A 20,635-nucleotide genomic window follows, 5' to 3' on the forward strand; every position below is an offset into this window, starting at 1 on the left:
GGATGACGGTGAGTAAGGTGGGCCTGTTGAAGGAAAATCCTTGGAGTTCCTGGAGTCCTGGCAACATCCTCATAAATCCTTTCTGCACTCTTTCCAGCTTAATGACATCTTTCCTATAGCTGGGTGACCAAAACTTAGCACAATATTCCATGTATGCCCCTACCAACGTCTTGTACAACTGTCCCAACTTCTATACTCAATGCCCTTACTGATTAAGGCCAGTGTGGCAAAAATCTTCTTCACTTCCCTTTCTACCATCACACTCTGCCAATTACCATCAAGTCAATTATGTATCCAGTTAGATAACTCCATCCCATTCAATCTAACCTTACAGGGTAACTTACCATGCAGAATGTTGCTGAAGTCAGGTCTTTTCTGAGTGAGTGTTGAGGGTTGTTCAAATTGAAACAATAATGTGTTCCTTTAGAGTTTAGAGTTTTTGGAGTAGCCATTCAGTCTTTCTGTTTGCACCAGTTCTGTACCATCTCTTATAGCTTCTCTACAGCACATGAAGGGCAATTGATAAGTGAAATGGAATTCCTGATTGAGGAATGGGAGGTTAAAAAAAACTTCCATCTACAACTGAATGCTGCTGAGGAGAGATGTTGGGGTCTCATTGAAAAGGGGCAGAAAATGGCTAGTGATTTTTACAGTGATTTTCTCATTGGCTTCAAACTCTTAGCAGGAACTTGTAGTTTTAGGTGAAGAAGTAAACAAGGTAACTAGTTGGAGGACCTCATTGTAATCGTAACTGTTTCAGTCGGCATCGAATAATTGCAACTGACTGAAACAATGTACAACAGGGAGGCGAAGGAACCATTCACTTTTCCACAAGGCATAGTGGTCTCAGAGTGTGAGCTTTGGTGAGTATGGGGAATTTTGATGAGGAGGGTCGCTGGGAGTTCTCAACACTGGCCTTGGTTGGAGAGTTAGACATTGGTGCCCGGCAGGTAGGTGACTGGTGAGTAGTTTCTCTTTAGAGTCATAGAGTTTGAACCACACCAACAAAGCTGCCGACCGAATCTATTCCCATTTCGCTGCACTTGGCCCATACACCTCTGAACCATGTGTCTGTTTAAAGGTCCTTTAAACATTGCAATAATCTATATACTAAAACTCTCGTTTGTTTGTTTGTTTGTTCCTGAACTACAGCCAAAACGGTACACGATAGCTTGACAATTTCAGGCCCACCTTACTCACCGTCGTCCCTTTGGTGCTAATGGAAGTTGTTTCATTGAAATCAGTGTTATATTTTTTAAGTTATTCACATTTTAATGTTTAAATCTATCTCCTAGGGAGGGAGGGAGGGAAGGAGGGAGGGGGGGACGAAGGGAGGGAGGGGGAGGGAGGATAAGGAGGGTTGAGGGGGATGGAGTGGGGGGGGGAAGGGAAAGAGGAGGGGAGGGAGGGGGGATGGGAGAGGGGAAGGAGGGGGAGGAGGGAAGGAGGGGGAAGGTTGGAGGGGGGGGAAGGGGGGAGGGGAGGAGGAGAGGGTGCTGCACCAATGCAGGAGAGGTATGGGCCCCAACGGGTCCACTTAGTCTAGTCTCTTTTAAATCTTTTCTCTCTCACCTTAAACCTATGCCCTCAAGTCTTAGACTCTCCCACCTTGGGATAAAGTTTCACAAGAATATTGTCAGGACTAGATGGCTGGAGTTATAAGGAGAGACTGGATAGGCTTTGAGCATAGGATTGAAGGGTAACTTTACAGACGCATTCAACATTATGAGGGTCACAGTCTTTTATCCAGGGTAGGAGAGTCTAAAGCTAGAGGATATAGGTTTAAAATGAGGGAAAAAATTCCAAAGGGACACCAAGGAGCAACTTCTTCACACAGTGTGTGTTGGGTATCTGGAACGAGCTGCCAGAAGAAACTGTAGAAGTGGGTACAATTACAAGTTCAAAAGACTTTTAGACTGATACATGGATTGGAAAGTCCCAGAAGCATACTCATTAGTCTTATCAGCACCCATTCCAGGTTCATCTTTCCTATAGCTAGGCAGTCAGACCTGCACATAATACTCGAAGAGTAGTCTCGCCAATGGTTTGTATCGTTGCAACATGACACCCCATCTCCTCAATGCCCTTAACCGATGCCAAAGCAAGCTTGCCAAACACCTTCTTCACCACCCTGTGCCTCCACTTTCAGGGAACTATGTACCAGTACCCCCAGGGCTCTCAGTTCTACAACATCCTCCAGGGCTCTTCCATTTGCTGTACGTCCTTCTCTGGTTTAACTTACTAAAGGATAACACTCCACACTTGTCTGGGTTAAACTCCATCTTTGATTCCCTGTTCCACTTCCTCAGTTGATGTAGATCCCATTGTATAATCTTTAAAAAGAACCTTCTTCACTATCCACTATACCACTAATTCGTGTATCATCCATAAACTTAGCAACTATTTTAAAACATTGTCTTCCAAATCATTGAGATAGATAACTAACAGTTATAACTAAATAACTAACGGTGGCCCCAGCACTGATCCCTGGGCACTCCATTGGTCATAGGCCTTCAATCTGAAAAGCACTACTCCACTACCAACTTCTGACTCTTTTCACCAGGTCAATTTTGTATCCAATTGGTTATCTCAACCTGGGTCCCATGTAATCTAAGACTAGCTTAACCATGCGGGACCTTGTCAAAGGCCTTACACATGTCCACTATCCTGCCCTTAACAATCCACTTTGTCAGCTCTTCAAAAATCTCAAACATACCTGTGAGACTTGATTTCCAATGCACAAAGCCTTGCATACTCCCCCTAGCTTCCAATTGCTAGTACATCCTGTCGTTCACAAGTTTCTCCAGTAACTTTCTCAAAACTAATCAGCCTGGTCTTGCAGCCCTTTCTAAATCGAAGCACATTAGCCACCCTCCAGTCTTCCAATACCTCATCCTCGACTAAAGATGCTGCAAATATCTCTGGCAGGGCCTTTACAACTACTTCCCTAGTTTCCCACAATGTCCTTGGATGCACACAGCCAGGCCCCAGAGATTTATTCAGCTGAATACACCTTAAACGCCACCAGCATCTCCCCTTTTGTAACGCGGATAAGTTCCAAAGCATCACTATTCTTTTCCCTTAATTCCATTGCTTCTATGATCTTCACGGTAAACTCAGATGAGAAATAGTCATTTAAAATGGTAACTCCAGTTGTACTGCATGTGTCATTGCAGGAGGAGAGGGGTTTGTAGGAGGAGCTGTTTGTAATGTAGGAGGATGCCTGAGCTGGGGGGTATGACTTAAGCTTTCTGTTGGCGCAGGTTCAATCTCTACCTGAAAACGTACCCAGACCAAACCAAATATAACTTGGATTCTACAGGCATGTTGAGGTCAATCCATGTCTTCAGTGCAGCAGTGAGTATTCCCATTAACTGCACTTCACTCTTTATTCATTCAGTACTCTTCACAGCGCAGGCTTACCAAACACAAACCAAAAATTCGGATTGAACAAAGCAGAAATTTATTAGCATTAAGTGCAAGAATACTCAGCAGGTCACAAGTAACCTGGGGGAAAGGGAAGGAAATTAGTTTTTGAGATCAGTAATTGTTTTGCGTGGGAATTTCTAGTCTCTCCAAACTTCAACTGGGCGCCTCTTGTGGTTTGCAATTTACTTTTGTGGAAAGTGAGGTGAAGTTCAGGATTTTCACTGGCTGTTATTGATGCAGTGGGGTGTCTGCTGGATTTGTGGGACTGCTCCGTAACCTGTCGCCATGAATACTCCGGATCACTAAAGCCTGAGGTTGTCGCCAAGTCCTGCTTAGTAATGTGTCCGGTTACTTGATTAGTGGGCTGATATGAGAATGGGGAATCACAGGGTTCGATGCTAAGTCCATTGATGTACCTGATATGCTTGAGAAGGTTTAAACCTCCCAGCTCTGTAGGCATAACCTACACTTGCTCAGTCACAAGGCCAAACCCAACTAAACTAAGACTCTCGAGAGACAACAACTGCTTGACAAAGCCCTCAGAATCCCTCACTGCATGCGGAACAGAGCTATGAGAATAGTCACTGCCACTTGGCTGGGAGGCAGGGACTCCTAGAGACCCAACAAGCTTGCAGAGGCCTGAGAGGATCTCCCAAGCTCCCTGCATCTCTTGTAGACTCTCCACCAAGGACGAATGCACATCTTTGTACATCTAGGCTGCCCAATTGCAGTTCATAGCCAAATCCTCATGAGCAGAGGGTGTGTGCAAGCTCATCCTCCATGGTATTGTTCACTAGCAGCCTGGATAGAGTGGATATGGAGAGAATGTTTCTACCAGTGGAAATCTAGGACCAGAGGCCATAGCCTCAGAATACAAGAATGTTCCCTTAGAAAGGAGGTGAGGAGGAATTTCTTTAGTCAAGGCGTGGTGAATCTGTGCAATTCATTGCCACATATGGCTCTGGAGGCCCTCAATTGATATTTTAAGGTGGAGATTGACAGATTCTTAATTAGTGCAGGTGTCAGGGATTTCGGGGAGAAGGCAGGAGAATGGAATTAGGAAGGAACGATGAATGGCAGAGTAGACTTGATGAGCCGAATGGCCTAATTCTGTTCCTATAAACTTATTAGCACCCAACCTAATCCTTAACTGCAGTTAGAGAGAGAGAGAGAGAGGGAGAGAGAGGGAGGTAGTGAGACTATGTTATGTGTCAGGGCAGTGGGACTGTAGGTGTGTGAAGCGGTGGGACTGTAGGTGTGTGAAGCGGTGGGACTGTAGGTGTGTGAAGCGGTGGGACTGTAGGTGTGTGAAGCGGTGTGCCTGTAGGTGTGTGAAGCGGTGGGACTGAGGGTGTGCGATGCAGCAACGAGACTGTGGACATGTGAGGGAGTGGTGAAACTGGTGTGTGTGAAAGTGGTGAGACGTGTGTGAGTAGTGAAACTGCAGTGTACAGAAGTGGTAAGTCTGGTGTACGTGAAGGAGTGGTGTGTGTGTGTGTGTTAGAGTGGTGGGACTGGTATGTGTGAGACTGATGAAAATGGTGTGAGAGAACGGTGCGATTGATGTGTGTGGGAGTGCTAAGAACGGGTGTGTAAGAGTGCTGACATATTGGGCATGTTAGTGTTGAGATTGTGTGTGGGTTAGAGTGCTGAGGTAGTGTGTGTTAGTGCTGAGACTGTGAGTGTGGTAGACAGTGGTGAGACTGGGTGTGTGTGGGGAGGTGAGGCTGCGGGACTGGTGAGCTGTGGGAGTGATGAGATGGGAGTGAGAGAGAGCTGAGAATGGGAGTGGCGTGCGGGTGTGGTGAGACTGAGTGTGTTAGAGTGCTGAGATTGTGATTGTGTTTGGGGTGGTGAGTGTAGGAGCGGTGAGCTGTGGGAGTGGTGTGTGAGAGAGTGCTGAGACTGAGTGTGTTAGACAGTGGTGAGTCTGGGAGTGGTGAGCTGTGGGAGTGGTGAGAGTGGAGTGGGAGAGCTGATACTGCGAGTGCATTAGAGGAAGGATAAAGGCCTGTGCTGACCCTCTGATATTTCCAGAACCGAGCTTGGCTGGAGCTGCAGAAGGTGATCCGAATGATGATGCTGTTCCTGAAGATGCTGAGGAATCCACCAATCCGTAAAATGTTTGAAAGCCACTTGCACGATGAAATGTACAATGATGATGAAAGTAAGTTCACGTGGAGCTACACACTCACAGGGAGTGGGGTTGCTACACCAGCAGTGCTCAACATGCTGAGGATTGCAGAGGTCCTTCATCCACCACCTTGTCCTGGCCCCTCCAGTGCAGCCATCTCCTTTCCTCTTGCATTCTTCCTTCTTTCTCATCTTAGATTCAGCTGCATTGTCCCATTTTAGCCGATTTTAAGGCGACTGCCGGCGACTAGGCTGTCGCCGAACATTCGCCGGGGTGTCGCGGGCGGGCATGATCGTGAGGAGTCTTCCAAAGATCGTAGTGAATCGCAGTGGATCTCGGCGCGTCACCGAGAAATCAAACGGTTTGAAATCTCTCGGCGACGGCTGGCTTGTCGCCAGGTATCGTTGCTTATTGCGGGCGCTGTCGCATGCTGTCCCCAGGTTTGATAGGTTCTCTTAAGATACATTTAGAAGCACATAATATTAAAATAAGTAGTCATTTCAAAATACCATAAAATGCTTGCGATTAACCAATTTATTTACCGTCAGGACATTTGACAGGTAGATTGGAGGTGACAGTTTGACGGTCAGGTAAGCGTGGGAATTTTTGCGATGTTTTTGGCCTCAGCCATTACATTTAAAGTGGGCTCCAAACCCAGATAATCAACCCAGAAACCAGATATGCATCTCCCGTACATTTTCAAAGAATGCCCACACACTTTTCACAAAACTCCACTTAACCACTTTTTAAATTATTTTTTTAAATACAGCTATTAGTAAACTGGAAGTAAATCCAATGTATTCCTTGTTACAGTGAAGCTTGTTTTTTAAGTAACCTATACAAGGTGTTATAGTTCAAAACTCTCAAGTACTTACTGACTTGCCAGTGATTTCAGCGAAAAGCAGGATGCTGGCGAAGCATTGACAGCGTGGGAATTTTTGCGATGTTTCAGAAGACGCTGTAATCTCGACTTGACTCGGCATTGTCGTGGTCACTGTTGTCAGGTAAAAAAAAAGTTTGGCGATCTGCTACGACTTTGACAGTCACCGGCAGTCGCCAAAAAGATCGCCTAAGTGGGACAGGCCCTTTAGTAGCAATCGCAGGTGAAACCTTGCATGCTCCAGTAACCCTCTCCTGTTGTAGAGTTGTAGTGGTGCAGCACAGAAATAGGCCTTTCAGCCAAACACTTCCATCCTGCTCTCCTGGTACAAACTATTAGAGCTCTGCTTCCTTGTAACTGGTTCACCAAACAGTGGGTACAGTTTGTCACTCTTGAGCAGTTTAAGGCTTTGTCCGCCTGTAAGAATTTTCCATCCCCATCAGCTTGGTCCGAGGTGTATACTTAGAGTGAATGATGGTGCCAAGCAGCTGAATCATCGGGCATCTGCCGGCTCTCTGATGGACCTCTCTAATTACTCCCAATCCTCTACCCTCGCCATACTTTCCACTTCGAATGCTGCCTCCAAACCTTTTGCTAATCACTGTGGACTCTGACCATTCACCTTTCGATCCCCTAGAAGAGTTTCCCCTAACCAACCCCCAAGAGTAGTCATGATCTTGTCAACCTCCATCAACTGGGCAAAGATCTGCTGCATGGAACATAATGTGGAAAATGTGAAATTATTTAGTTTCATATTAAAACTTATTATCCAAATGGTGAGAGATTGCCAAAGGCTTGGATACAGATGCTATATAAGTATTTATGAAAGCTTTTATTATGTTACAGTTTATTGCTGGGGGGGAATTGAATACAAAAATAGAGAAGTTATGATTCAGTTGTATAGGCCATTGGTGAGTCTACATCTAGAGTACTATGTACAGTATTCGAATCCGATCCTGACTACGGGTACTGTCTGTATGGAGTTTGTACGTTCTCCCCGTGACCACGCGTGTTTTCTACGGGTGCTCCGGTTTCCTCCCACATTCCAAATTCCATGCAGGTTGGTAGGTTAATTGGCTTCTGTAAACTATCCCTAGTGTGTAGGATAGAACTAGTATACGGGTGATCACTGGTTGACGTGGACTTGCAGGGCCGAGAGATCCGTTTCAATGCTGTATCTCTAAACCTGAATCACCAAGCATTCTAGGCTCCATGTACTGGTAAATGGGACTGGTTTAGATAGGGCATGATGGTCAGTATGGGCCCAGTGAAGCTAGCACTGGGTTCTATGCCTTATGGCTTTATTAATTAATTTATGTAAGGAAGGATGTTAATGTACTACAAGCTGTGAACTAGTCTAACTTCCGCGAGAGGTTTACTAGGCTAATTGGCAACTTATCCAAAAAGGAAAGACTCAATAAGCTACACTTGCATCTGTTGGGGTTTAGAAGAGGGTGAGGAGACTATGATTGAAACATATAAATGCAGAATAGTTTTGACATTGTGGATGTGGAGAGGATTCCTCTTGTAGGAGAATCTACTATGTTTGAAAATAAGGCGACGTGGAACTTTCTCTCTTCAGATGTTCTCTTGGGAATTTAGTTTGCAAAAAGGACAGATAGACTTCTGAGAAGCAAGCAGATGAAAGATTACCAGAGCAGACGGAAATGTAGTTTTAAGGTCGCAATCTCATCAGCCATGTTTAGATTAAATGGTAGAGCAGGTTTGAGGTGCTGCAGACCCAGATGGAATTAGGCTGGGTACATAGGAGCACACGTTGTAACAGACATGATGGGCCAAATAGCCCTCTTCTGAATTGTAAGTTTTCCATGATTCTGTTGTGGTAAAACAAAATCTGGATTGTCAGAAAGAAGGGCAGGTTGTCAAGCTGGAATCCCGGCAAGTGCAGAGGGAATAGAGCTCATGAATGACCTGCCCCAGATTAGGTGTTTCTCTGTTGTTTTCAGATTTGGCCACGTTACGCACAGTATCCACGGTGCCCTCCCTGATCAACTCATCCATGGTGCGTGGACCTGATGGTGAGGATGGTGAGGTGGCCCAAATAAAGAAGCGAATTGTGTGCAACCGGCCTATCATTGTCAACTTCTTAGTGAATGACCTGCACTTCTGCATGGAAATCCAGCAGTAAGTCTGAAGAAGGGTTTCGACCTGAAACGTCACTCATTCCTTCTTTCCAAAGATGCTGCCTGTCCCGCTGATCTCCTCCTGCATTATGTGTCTATCATAGCAGTAAGTTAGGCTGAGACTGGGTGCCCAGTCTCGGCCGAGGCCATGAAGTCAATGGTCATGTGATATCTGGATGAGTGAGGGGTGAGCCAATGATTGCACTGGACTGTGCGAATTTACCCAGAGACTGGTACCGGTTATCATCCATGGTGTGTGTCGTGCAAACAGAGAGTTTATGCACGTGTCCATCAGAGCTCAGTGTGCAAAAATGTGTGAATGTTTATAGTGATGTTTGTGTGTGTGTGTGTGTGTGTGTGTATGTGTATGTGTATGGTGCACTGTGAGTGTTCACTGGTTGCAATGCATCCGTGTGGCTGAGGTGTGTGTGTGTGTGTGTGGATGTAACATGAAATGTGCATTTCTTAGTCAAGTGTGAATACATTTTTGTGCTTCTAGTGGTTGTGTGATTGTAGTGAGTGTGTACGTGTGTGAGTTGTAGTAGCAGTGCCGGCCTATGAGTGGAGGTAATGAGTATATAAACCTGAGTGATTATAGTGAGAATAAGTGTGTGTGAGTGATTTTAGTGAGAGTGTGCATTAATGTGAGTAGTTGGAGTGAGCATGGGCACTTGTGAGTGGTTGTGGTGAGTGTGTGAATACGTGTGTGATTGTAGATAGAGGTAGTGTGTGAGTGATTGTGTGAGTGAGTGTGTACCTGTGTGAGTGGTTGTGTGAGTGAGTGTGTACCTGTGTGGGTGATTGTTGTACAAGTATGTGAGTGGTTGTAATGAGTGTGTGTGCGAGTGTATACGTGTGCGTGATTGTGGTGAGAGTGTGCACTTCTGTGAGTGGTTGTAGTGAGAGAGTGTACATGTGGTTGCAGTGCAAGAGCATGTGTGTGGCTGTAGTGAGAGTGTGTGTGTGTGGCTGTAGTGAGAGTGTGTGTGTGTGTGTGTGTGTGCTGTAGTGAGAGTGTGTGTGTGTGCTGTAGTGAGAGTGTGTGTGTGTGGCTGTAGTGAGAGTGTGTGTGTGTGTGCTGTAGTGAGAGTGTGTGTGGCTGTAGTGAGAGTGTGTGTGTGTGCTGTAGTGAGAGTGTGAGTGTGTGGCTGTAGTGAGAGAGTGTGTGTGTGGCTGTAGTGAGTGTGTGTGTGCCAGTGGGTGGTAGTTATGTGTGCCCCTGTGCTCGTACTGAGAGTGGGTATCAGTGTGAGTGGATGTAATGGAAGCATGCATACCATTGAATGGTTCCAGTGAGATGTATGCGTGTGAGTGGTTATGGTGAGACTGCGTGCATGTAGGTGGTTGCGGTTATGTGGTCCTCAGGGCAAAAGAGGAAGAGCCACTCCTTCTAGGGCTCACCCCGCAGCGAGGAGGTAATTTAAGGCACAGGTCCCCCAAATTCCCCATCCACACAGAGACCCTCAATCCCGTGGGATTGGGGAACAGGAAATTTCAAGTGAAATCAATCCTTCCCTTAGACAAGTGGGTCTATGGTGGTGAATGGCGGTGCTGGCTCGAAGGGCTGAATGGCCTACTCCTGCACCTATTGTCTATTGTCTATTGTCTATGGTGGGGGAAAGCTGCAGATCTCCCAGGTGCCACCATCCTTAGCTGGGTTGAGCGTCTTGAGTGAGGAGAGGGGACGGCTGCTAAACACATGCTCAATACTGCCCAGGTACTGTTGAACTCAGCAGCAACTAACAATACCTTTGACGGTTCAGCATCTTGTGGTGCTGCACACAGTGCTAGGAGAGAGATTTCTCTTTCTCTTTCTCTTTCTCTTTCTCTCTCTTTCTCTCTCTTTCTCTCTCTTTCTCTCTCTTTCTCTCTCTCTCTCTCTCTCTCTCTCTCTCTCTCTCTCTCTCTCTCTCTCTCTCTCTCTCTCTCTCTCTCTCTCTCTCTCTCTCTCTCTCTCTCTCTCTCTCTCTCTCTCTCTCTCTCTCTCTCTCTCTCTCTCTCTCTCTCTCTCTCTCTCTTTCTCTCTTTCTCTCTTTCTCTCTTTCTCTCTTTCTCTCTTTCTCTCCTTCCCTCGTCTCGCCCCTGCGCTGCCAACCTCCCCCACACCCCTCCCCTGCCATTGACCTGATGGTTGGGTAAGGGGAGATCATGGCCCACTGCCTCTTACAAGCCCAGATTTCCTGATGACCCAAGGAAGACTCCTTTGCCATTGACATTGGGGTGGGATTCTGACCCAGGTGGAGCCAGCTGGCAGTGAGATGCTTGACACATAATGTGGGTGGATGTCTAATCTACCCGCAGGAAGGAGGGAGTGAAGAGCAATGGGATGGGAATGACCACAGACACACACAGGTACACAATGACGGAAAAGAAATATCCATCCAAAAGATCCAACTTCACTTCAGTTTTAGAACAGAATGAAAATAAAGATTCAATCTCCCCCTTAAACAGTGCCATTAGCCCCTCCAAGAGCTGGCAAACCAAACGTTAGATACAAAGTTCCACCTACACAGGCTCCCCAGCAGTCACTGACGAATGTGAGGACTGGGAGTGATTGGAGGGCCTAGGTTTTGGCTGTGTGTGGTGATAATTGCTGTGCCATTCCAGTTACGTGATGCGATCAGAAGCTGCGATCATCATGGCCCGTGTGGGAATGCACGATGAAATCTATGAGGGTTTGCTTCGGGCCAAAGTGGAGATGATCAACAGGTTGTTCCTGCAGGCGGACAACTCTCCCCGTCTCCGGGTGAGTAATGCCCTCTGTCCATCTCATTTTCTTTCCTTTCTGTTTAGAGATACAGTGTGGAAACAGGCCCTTCGGCCCACCGAGTCCGCGCCGACCAACAATCACCCGTGCACTAGTTCCATCCTACACACAAGGGACAATTTACAGATGCCTATTAACCTGCAGGCTTTGGGAATGTGGGAGAAAACCTGAGCGCCCGGAGAAAACCCACATGGTCACAGGGAAAACACACAAACCCCACATAGACATCACCCGACGTCAGGATCGAACACTGCTTTCTGGCGCTGTGAGGCAGCAACTCTACCGCTGTGCCACTGCCATAGCTGATACACAGTAATCTATTGATAGGGGAACGGAACATGTTGAGTGTTAGGAATCCGAACTGTCATGGGATCACTCTCGGCTTGGCTACTCTTTCATGGCATCATCCTTCTTTAAACACACTGAGAAAAGAGACAGGCTTCAGGAAGGTCTCAGTAGATCTGTAAATTTGGCACAGTGGGATGTGCTGCTTTGTCTCTGGTTCCCAAGCAGAAATTCTGCACAGCCTCTGACCAACAAAACCTTTAATGTCTACTTAAATCATTGGCTTCTTGACATTTAGATTAAAAGACCAAGTGGACCCGTTGGGCCCAAACCTCTCCTGCATTGGTGCAGCACCCTCTCCTCCCCCCTCTCCCCTCCCCTCCCCACCACCCTCATCCCTCCCCCGTTCTCCCTCCCACCTCTCTCACCTCCCTTCCCCTCCCCCCTTCCTCCCCTCTTCCTTCCCTCCCCCCTCCCCCTTATTCTTCCTCCTCCCTCCCCCCTCCCCCCACCACCTCCCTCCCCCTCCCTCCCTAGGAGATAGATTTAAACTTTAAAATGTGAATAACTTTTAAAATATCATGGACCGTTTTGGCTGTAGTTCAGGAACAAACAAATGAGAGTTTTAGTATATAGATGCCTAGATCTGTTTTTCTTTGCTTCCAAAAAGATAATCCTACACCACAAACTATCACCAGAGTTTTGCGCCCTCACTTGATCTATCTTTACTTTCACCTGATCCTCTCAGGCCAACTTACTGCCCTGCCCTGGAGATGTCATTCAATATGTTTCGTGCAATAACATCCAACATACAGGGGGACTGGGGACCATCACTGGTCAGATTCCACCACTCAGAGAAGGAAACTCTTCCCCTCCCGGCCAAATAGATCCTAAAACAAGCCACGCAGTTACTTCAAACTCCATTCCCTGTATTTAATTTTCTACAATGAACATGTTAAATGTCTTCCTGAAATCCAAACATACAACATCTGTCAGTACGGATACTCCTGACCACCACATTTGAAGAACTCCAGGTATATTCAACTAGAGGAGTCAGGCCTACCTTTCAGAAACACTGTCCACAGCATAGTTTAGTTTAGTTTGGTTTAATTTAGTTCAGTTTAGTTTATTGTCACGTGTACTGAGGTACAGTGAAAAGCTTTTTGTTGCGTGCTATCCAGTCAGTGGAAAGACAATACATGATTACAATCAAGTCATCCACAGTGTACAGATACAGGAGACAGAATAGCATATGACGCACTCGAGTAGAAACATAAAGAGAGAAAAGAAGTAGCACATTCCAGCTTGCTCAAGCATTCAATATAATCCTGGCTGATCTTCTAACATAATACCATATGCCCACTGGATTCCCCATACCCATAGATGCCTTATGCATGTAGAAATCTATCTACCTCATAAGCATCTAGTCCTTCAGCAGAGAAACAGGCCCTTTGGTCCACCACATCCATGCCAATCTTTTTGCCCATCAACACTAAAGTCTACATTCCTTCTTAACATTCCTTTGGTAACCTGGTCTCTGTAACCTTTGGTGGGAGATAATTCTGCAGGTTCTCCATCGCGAGTCAAGACATTTCTCCTCATCTCAGTACTGAATCTCTTACTGTGTACCCTGAGATTGTGTTTTTCGATTCCCATTTAAGAATTTTTCAGAGATCTCTTTTCATTCTTCTAACCTCCAGTAAAAACATGCCCAGGATTTCAATAAACACATAACTGGAATAGATGTCTTGTCGATCTGTAGCATTCTTCCTGAATTCCAGACATCCCAAAACGCTGCACAATGTGATTCTGGAGGTGTGGTGACGTTTACAATACAGCTAATGCATCACGAAGTTGCACACAGTGCAATTTCACAAACGGCAATCACACAAACGGCTGGATTATTTGGTGGCATTGGTTCAGGAATAACTATTTGGGCCAGGAAACTCCCGACTTCAAGCGTCAAAGGTTATGGGGAGAAGGAAGGAGAACGAGGCTGCGAGGGAAAAGTAGAGCAGCCATGATTGAAAGGCAGAGTAGACTCATGGGCCTAGTGGCCTAAGAATGCTCATGTCTTATGGTTTTATATTCCTTTTAGAAATTGTGCTTTGGCAGAATGAGGGTACGGCAGTTAGTGCAGCTACCTCACAGTCCAACTGACCCAAGTTTGCGACTGACATTTGCTGTTGTCTGTGTGGAGTATGCACGTTCTCCCATTACTGGAGCACAAGAGGCTGAGGGCTGATCTTATAGAATAAAACCGGGGGGGCGGGGTATAGTGTAAATGCACAAGAGGGTTTTTTCCTAGGGTGACAGAATCAAGAACTAAAGGGCATTGATATTAGTGGAGAAGGGAAAGATTTAATAGGCACCTGAAGGGCAATTTTGTCGCACATTGTGGTTGGTATATGGAACGAGATGCATGTAATGAGGCAAGTACAATAATGACATTTAAAAGAGATTTGGAGAGGTGCATGGATAGGAAGGTTTTAGAGGGATATGGGCCAAACACAGGTAAATGGGACTAGTTTAGATGGGACATCTTGGTAGAGTAGGGCCGTAGGACCTGTTTACGTGCTGTATGACTATGTGTTTCCATTGAACACAATGGTTTCCTCCCACATCCTAAAGACAAGTCAATTGGGAAATGAGTTTGTAAATGATCCCTAGTGTGGGCAAAGAAGAAGCACAGGAGAGTTCATCGAGATGCATCAGAGATATTAAGTTTCAGCAGGGCCGTTTTTACAGCATTATGGGCCCCCGGGCAAAGCAGTGTACTGGGGCCCCTACCGTTACTCTCCCCCACCCCCCTTTCCCTACCAGCCCCCCCCTGTCGTGCCGGCGAAAAGCACTTACCGAAAAGCACTTAGCGATGGACTTAGGGTGCTACATTGTTGCGAAAAGCACTTACAGATCGCTGTGAGAAGCACTTAGGGATGGAAAAGCAAAGCACTTAGGGAGCTAATTGTTGTGAAACGGATCGCTGTGAGAAGCACTTAGGGACCGAAAATGTTGCGAAAAAAGCACTTATTGAACCTACATTTTTAAAGTAGTATTTATTTATTGCAAGTCACTTAACATACACAGATCAGCATGGGGCCCCTATGCTCGTGGGGCCCTGGGCAAGTGCCCATCAGGCCCATGCGTTAAGACGGCCCTGAGTTTCAGGTGTCCTGAGAAACAGGGCTAGTGGGATTGTTTTTCCAGAGCCAGCATGAAATGGATGAGCCAAGTGACCTGCTTCTGTATCAGATGCAGATGGTGCTATAATATAATGTCTCATCTGAACGACTACCCTCTTTTGTGGCATGTCAGGCTGGGCCATGTGCTCAAGCCTCTGGAATGACACTGAAAATACACGATTGACTCTTCGAGGGGTGAGAAAGCTACTCATTGTGCAACCTGATAGCAACAGAAATGTAATTCTCTGCAGTACTCATTCTTGCCTCTCTCCTTGGACAGGTGAATATTTCAGAGTACGAGAAAGACCGAGTTAATATGGGGATGCGATACGGAGCGCTGGACCCCAGCTTGTTTCACCACGCACGCATGATTGTGGTCATTCCTCTCTTATACTTCTGGAGAAGGTTAGCCCCAAGATCACACTGAGCATTATCACCCTGCTTGGTTGGACTGATAAGGCCAATGTTCTAAGATCCTTGAAGTCCTTCATACCTAGTCAAGAGCTAAAGACCTGAGCGGACCAACTGGCTGGAGTATTCAAGGACAACGTCAACCTTCTGCAGACTAAAGTTCTGAACTGCTTCAATTACTACCATTCCGTTGCACTTATATCCACTGTAATTAAGTGCTTGGAGAGGTTGGTTATGGCACAAACCAACTCTTGGCTCAGGAATGATCCGGATCTGCTTCTATTTGCTTTTTGCCAGAACAGGCGATCACCAGGTGCTGCCACACCACTCTGGATCATCTGGATAACAGGAGTGGTTATCCATTAGGATGCATTCATTGACTACACCTTGGCATTCAACACTATCATCCCCTCGAAGCTCAGCACCAAGCTGTGAGACCTGGGCTTTCTTATCTCGCTCTCAATCAGAGCAGATTGGTAACAACATCTCCTTACAGACCATCAACTAAGGTGCACCACGAGGCTGCCTGCTTATCCTCCCTGCTAAGCACATCTCCAATGCCATTGTGGACACCACTGTTATTGGCCACATCACAGACAGTGATGTCACCATATGGGAGAGCTGAAAAAACCTGACTAGGTGTTACCATGACAACTTCTCACCGAACAACAAGGCAAAGGAAATGATCATTGACTTCAGAAAGGGGAAGTCGGGAGACCGCACTCCAGTTTTCAATGGGGGTGCTGACGGTGGAGAGTGTTGGGAGCTTCAAATTCCTGGTTGTTCATTAACATCTCAGATGACCTGTCCCAGCCCCAGAGCACAGATGTAATCAGGAAGAAGGCATATCGGCAGCTCGATGTTCTTTAAAATTTAAAGAGATTCAGCATGTCACCGAATACTCTACCAAGATTGCATCTTGGCCTGGTATGGAATTTCCAACGCACAAGTATGCAAGTTGCTGCAGAGAGTGGTTGATTCAGCCCGGTCCATCACATATGCAGCCCTCCCCACCATTGAAAGCATCTACATGAGGCACTGCCTCAAGAAGGTGGCAACTATCATCAATGATCCCCACCATCCATGTCACCCCCTGTTCTTGCTTCTACCAAAGGGCAGGTGGTATAGAAGCCTGAAGTTACACACCACCAGGTTCAGAAACACCAATTTTCCTACAACTATCAGTTTCTTACCCTAATCCTACCTCGGCAATGGAACACTACGGATCACCTCTTCCATGGACTTGTTTTCCAATTGTATATTTTTGCACGAATACCTTGTTTTTTTCACAGTCTTTTTGTAAAATTCATGTGTAATTTATATTTTTATATGTTGTCAGAGTCTCTGATGCTGCTGCCAGCAAAGTTTTCATTGCTCTTGTATCCGATGTACTTCTGCATATGACAATAAACCCGACATCACTTAACTTGAAACAAAAACAATAAATGGTGGAAATACTCAGCAAGTCAGATGCCATGGTGGTAACAGAAACAGTTTACATTTCAGGTTGATGACCTGAAGGTTCTGCTGAGCGTTTCCCTCATTTTCTGTTTTCATTATAAATAAAAATTGGAGTGGTGCTTTTATAATTATCCAATCCCAATCACAATAATGTTCCTCTCGTCTTTCCCACAGATTCTGTATCAGAAATGCCTTCAAAATATTCGGCCGACCCAAGCGACAATGGAGAAGGGAGTACATTGTGCCAAATTACTTGGACCCGCCTCTTGAATATCGTGTATCTCAGATAACCCCTATGTTTCCAGGAGGTAAGGAATGGGCAAAGTGCCAATTGGAAAATATCAAGGTCACTTAAACCAAATGATATTTCCAACTTGGGCTTCAATTGCTCACCAACTGTATTTCCTCTGAAATAATTGTTGTCATAGAGAGGGATCTCCAACATTCAACATTAACACATGTATCTCTGCCTTGGGAATGATTAACAGGACAGATAGTCACTCACTTCTTTGCTCTGTCATGCCAAGCCTCGTGATACTGGATGGGATCGCATAGAAGGAGCTTTGTGTTGTGCCTATCCAATGTTTTACCAGCTCTATCGATGTTTGATAGGAAAGTTTCATTGGAGCTTTGCATTTATGTTGAGCATATTTTTTGGAACAGTATTTTTTCAGAAAGTGTAAACCTTTACTTTATATTTAAACCATGCAGCACATCTGAGAGGGAATGTTTGAAGAGGGCAGTTTAAAGGGAGCTGAGCTCTAAGGTGACCAAGTCTTTATCTGTCCTGGATATGTGTTGTTTGGCCCCTGTAAATTGCCTCTGGTGTTGGTGGCTTGTGGGAAAATCAGAGGGCAGGGAGGGGTGTTGTTTAAGGCATGGACGAGAGAATAGTTAGAGAATTGGGGGAAGAATTGGATTGTTCCGAGTGCCAGCATCATTACGGTCTCCTTCTGAGTGATGAAAATGTAATGTAATAGGCCTTTCTTGCCTCTGGAGTGTCAGTTGTGGTTGTGTATAGGGAGATGTGTATTATATCTAAATTATACTATACCTCCTTTGATGTGTTTGATGGTGATTCATTCAAGCAGGAAGAAATTCTGAAAATGTTGTCTTTTCAGTCACTTGATCTGGAAACATTTAAAGGTTGAGTATAAAATTGGCAGTGGGCGAGCCCTTTTACTTCTATCCTCCCACCATCTAGGGACCAAAACATTGTTTTCAGTTGAAGCAGTGATCTGTTTGCACTTCTTCCGATCTAAGTCAAATCAAGTCAAGTTTATTTGTCACATACACATACAAGATGTGCAGTGAAATGAAAGGTCACCCACAGTCCAGCAATAGAGCAATAAAAATAAACAATTTCACACACAATCACAACCAACACAAAACAACAACAAAAAGAAACATCCATCACAGTGAGTCTCCTCCAGTCCCCTCCTCACTGTGATGGAAGGCTAGAATGTCTTTTCTCTTCCCCTGCCGTCTTCTCCTGCGGTCAGGCTGTTGAAGTTGCCACGTTCCAGGCCGCGCCAGACGGTGAAAGGTCTGCAGCGGGCTGACCCAAGCTCCGCGATTACTTTCAATATTCATAATGTAGCCTTTTGACTTTGTGACTTTAGGTTTTTCCAGCAATTGGTTCATTCTTGCCACCCTTGGTTTGGTACTATGACTCCAGTTTTCTTCAGTGGAGCTATTGAAATTCACATACAGTTTGTGATTTTTAAGTCTTGCTTGAGATTTCAATTGTCAATAAATGAAAAACAAACGAAATGCAGATGTTGTAAATCTGATATAAAATCAGAAAATACTGGAAACACACAGAAAGTCAGGCAGCAACTGTGCAAAGAGAAACACTTTCAAGTATACATAGAACTAGTGTGAACAGGTAGCTGGTCGGTGTGGATTTGGTGGGTACAAGGGTTTGGAGAAGTTACTGCGGACTGGAATTTAATCTCTTGATTTCAAATTAGGGAGAGATTTACACTGTTTGATGATTAATTTCTCTCTTTACTTTCATTAGAAAGTCTTGGTTGAAATACATTTGTCAAATTAAATCCTAATAAACATCACTACTGTGGGTTGCAATCCACCCAGCACCAAACACAATAATATCGTCCAATATCAGTATCAGTTTTGTTAACTATTGCGTTAACCCTAATGTATATTACCTTTGTATGTAGATAATTTTAATTTGTCTTAACCAAACGTTTGTCAGATTCAATCACTGATCCTCATTTAAAATCAAATCTTGCAATGGTGATTCAAAAATCAATCAATTTAAATGAAATATCATCATTCAGAGATCCAATATATTTCTTCTGCGTTTGCTAGATTTATTAACTGGAATTAGTAAAGTAATTGTCCTTTTACATGTTTTCTAGAGGATTTTCCGATTCTCAGATTCACACTAGCCAAAGGAATACAATTGCTGATCCCTGTAGAGCAGGACGCACGTTCAGAGACAGGTAAGAATCACTGTAAAACTGGACCCTGGGCTCCCAGTTTAGAATTCACTCATTTGTATGCGCTTAACACCACTGTTTGTACTTTGTGTATTACTGAGGTTACTGGTGATGTATACTCCTGAACACAAGTCTTCTTCAATGTTTTCATCAGCACAGACTGACCCCATGGGAACTGTACTAATATTCCACCTTGGTGTCCCCTTCAGAACCTGGGAGGGTCTGCCACTCCCTCAGCTCATAGATGACCAGAGGAACTTTCCCATGGACAGTGCCAGGTATCCAGGAACCGTATGAGTATCTGATGTTCCATGGTAGTTTTCACAGTGGCTACATTATCCGATGGATGGATATTGGGGGATGAGGGCTATTTCCAGTCAACATTTCATCTGAACGGTTTCCAACCACTGTGACTAAGAGCTGTTCTGATGAAAGCCACAGTAGCAGGGGAGCTTGGCTAACTTTTCAAAATGAGATGTTACTGCTTACACCATTCTGGGGCACCTCCACCTCTCCACAAACCCTGTGTGCACCAGGCTTGTCTGCTATTCACAGCAGAGCATTGGATACAGGCGAGCATCATTCTTGCCTATGGGCATCCAGTTAAATATGCAGCAGCAAGAGATGGAAGAGGGCAAGGGTCAGCACGACCACCATCTCTCCCCATAGCTGGTGCCAACAGTCAGCCACCACAGAGGGGATGGCCTTCTTGGTGGCAACACTACAGTGCAGCTTTGCTGGTGTTCCACTGCTTCAGTGACTCGTGTTCTATCCTGACCTCTGGTGTTCATGTAGTTTTGCACTCCCTGTGCCCACATGGCTTTCTCATGGGTGCTGCTATTCCTACAAAGGACATGCTGGTCAGGTAAGTTTACGGCTGTAAACTTTTATTGACTCCAGTCCCGAGGTCTCCACTCTGCAGTTTTTCCATTCAAAAACAGTTCAAGACCCATGTGGAGCTTGCTATTTGTCCGAGTGGGAGAGGTCAGAGTTATAATTAGACAGGACAGAAACGGGCCCTTCAGCCTCAGGTGGGAAGTCATGGGGAGGAGGGGGGCATCTGTCTGGATCCTAAGGAATCCTGAATGAATTTCAAGCCAAAATATGTAACACTCTGCTAACCACAAGACCTTGCTCTTTCAATGTATAGTGGGAAGTGAAGCTTCAGGACAAAGAAATGTCACCACAAACCCAAGCCCTGCCAATGGGTGAGTGAGCATTTTAGTATTTCTTTGGCCAGACCTGTGCAAAGGATTATTTACGTGTAGGAAAGAACTGCAGATGCAGGTTTAAATCGAAGGTAGACACAAAATGCTGGAATGGGTGGGTTTCGGGTCGAGGCAGTCTGAAGAAGGGTCTCGACCTGAAACGTCACCCATTCCTTCTCTCGAGAGATGCCACCTGACCTGCTGAGTTACTCCAACATTTTGTGTCTACCAAAGGATTATTTACTTCATTTACTTCCCTTTCCCCTCCC

The 20,635-nt window shown here is 45.4% G+C and overlaps 1 protein-coding gene across 1 annotated transcript in view; it reads left to right on the forward strand.

Moving 5' to 3' along the window:
* rgsl1 (regulator of G protein signaling like 1) overlaps positions 1-20,370 on the forward strand; it is a 62,615-nt gene extending 42,245 nt beyond the window's left edge. Inside the window, exons 15-22 of the mRNA XM_078407845.1 lie at positions 3,264-3,357; positions 5,467-5,596; positions 8,411-8,588; positions 11,195-11,333; positions 15,102-15,226; positions 16,868-17,001; positions 19,078-19,161; positions 20,309-20,370. Coding sequence (XP_078263971.1) covers positions 3,264-3,357; positions 5,467-5,596; positions 8,411-8,588; positions 11,195-11,333; positions 15,102-15,226; positions 16,868-17,001; positions 19,078-19,161; positions 20,309-20,370 — 946 coding nt within the window. The remainder of the gene's footprint in view (positions 1-3,263; positions 3,358-5,466; positions 5,597-8,410; positions 8,589-11,194; positions 11,334-15,101; positions 15,227-16,867; positions 17,002-19,077; positions 19,162-20,308) is intronic.
* The last annotated feature ends 265 nt before the right edge of the window (positions 20,371-20,635 follow it).

This window comes from Rhinoraja longicauda, chromosome 11 (genome assembly GCF_053455715.1).
Source record: "Rhinoraja longicauda isolate Sanriku21f chromosome 11, sRhiLon1.1, whole genome shotgun sequence".
Taxonomy (NCBI): Eukaryota; Metazoa; Chordata; class Chondrichthyes; order Rajiformes; family Arhynchobatidae; genus Rhinoraja; species Rhinoraja longicauda.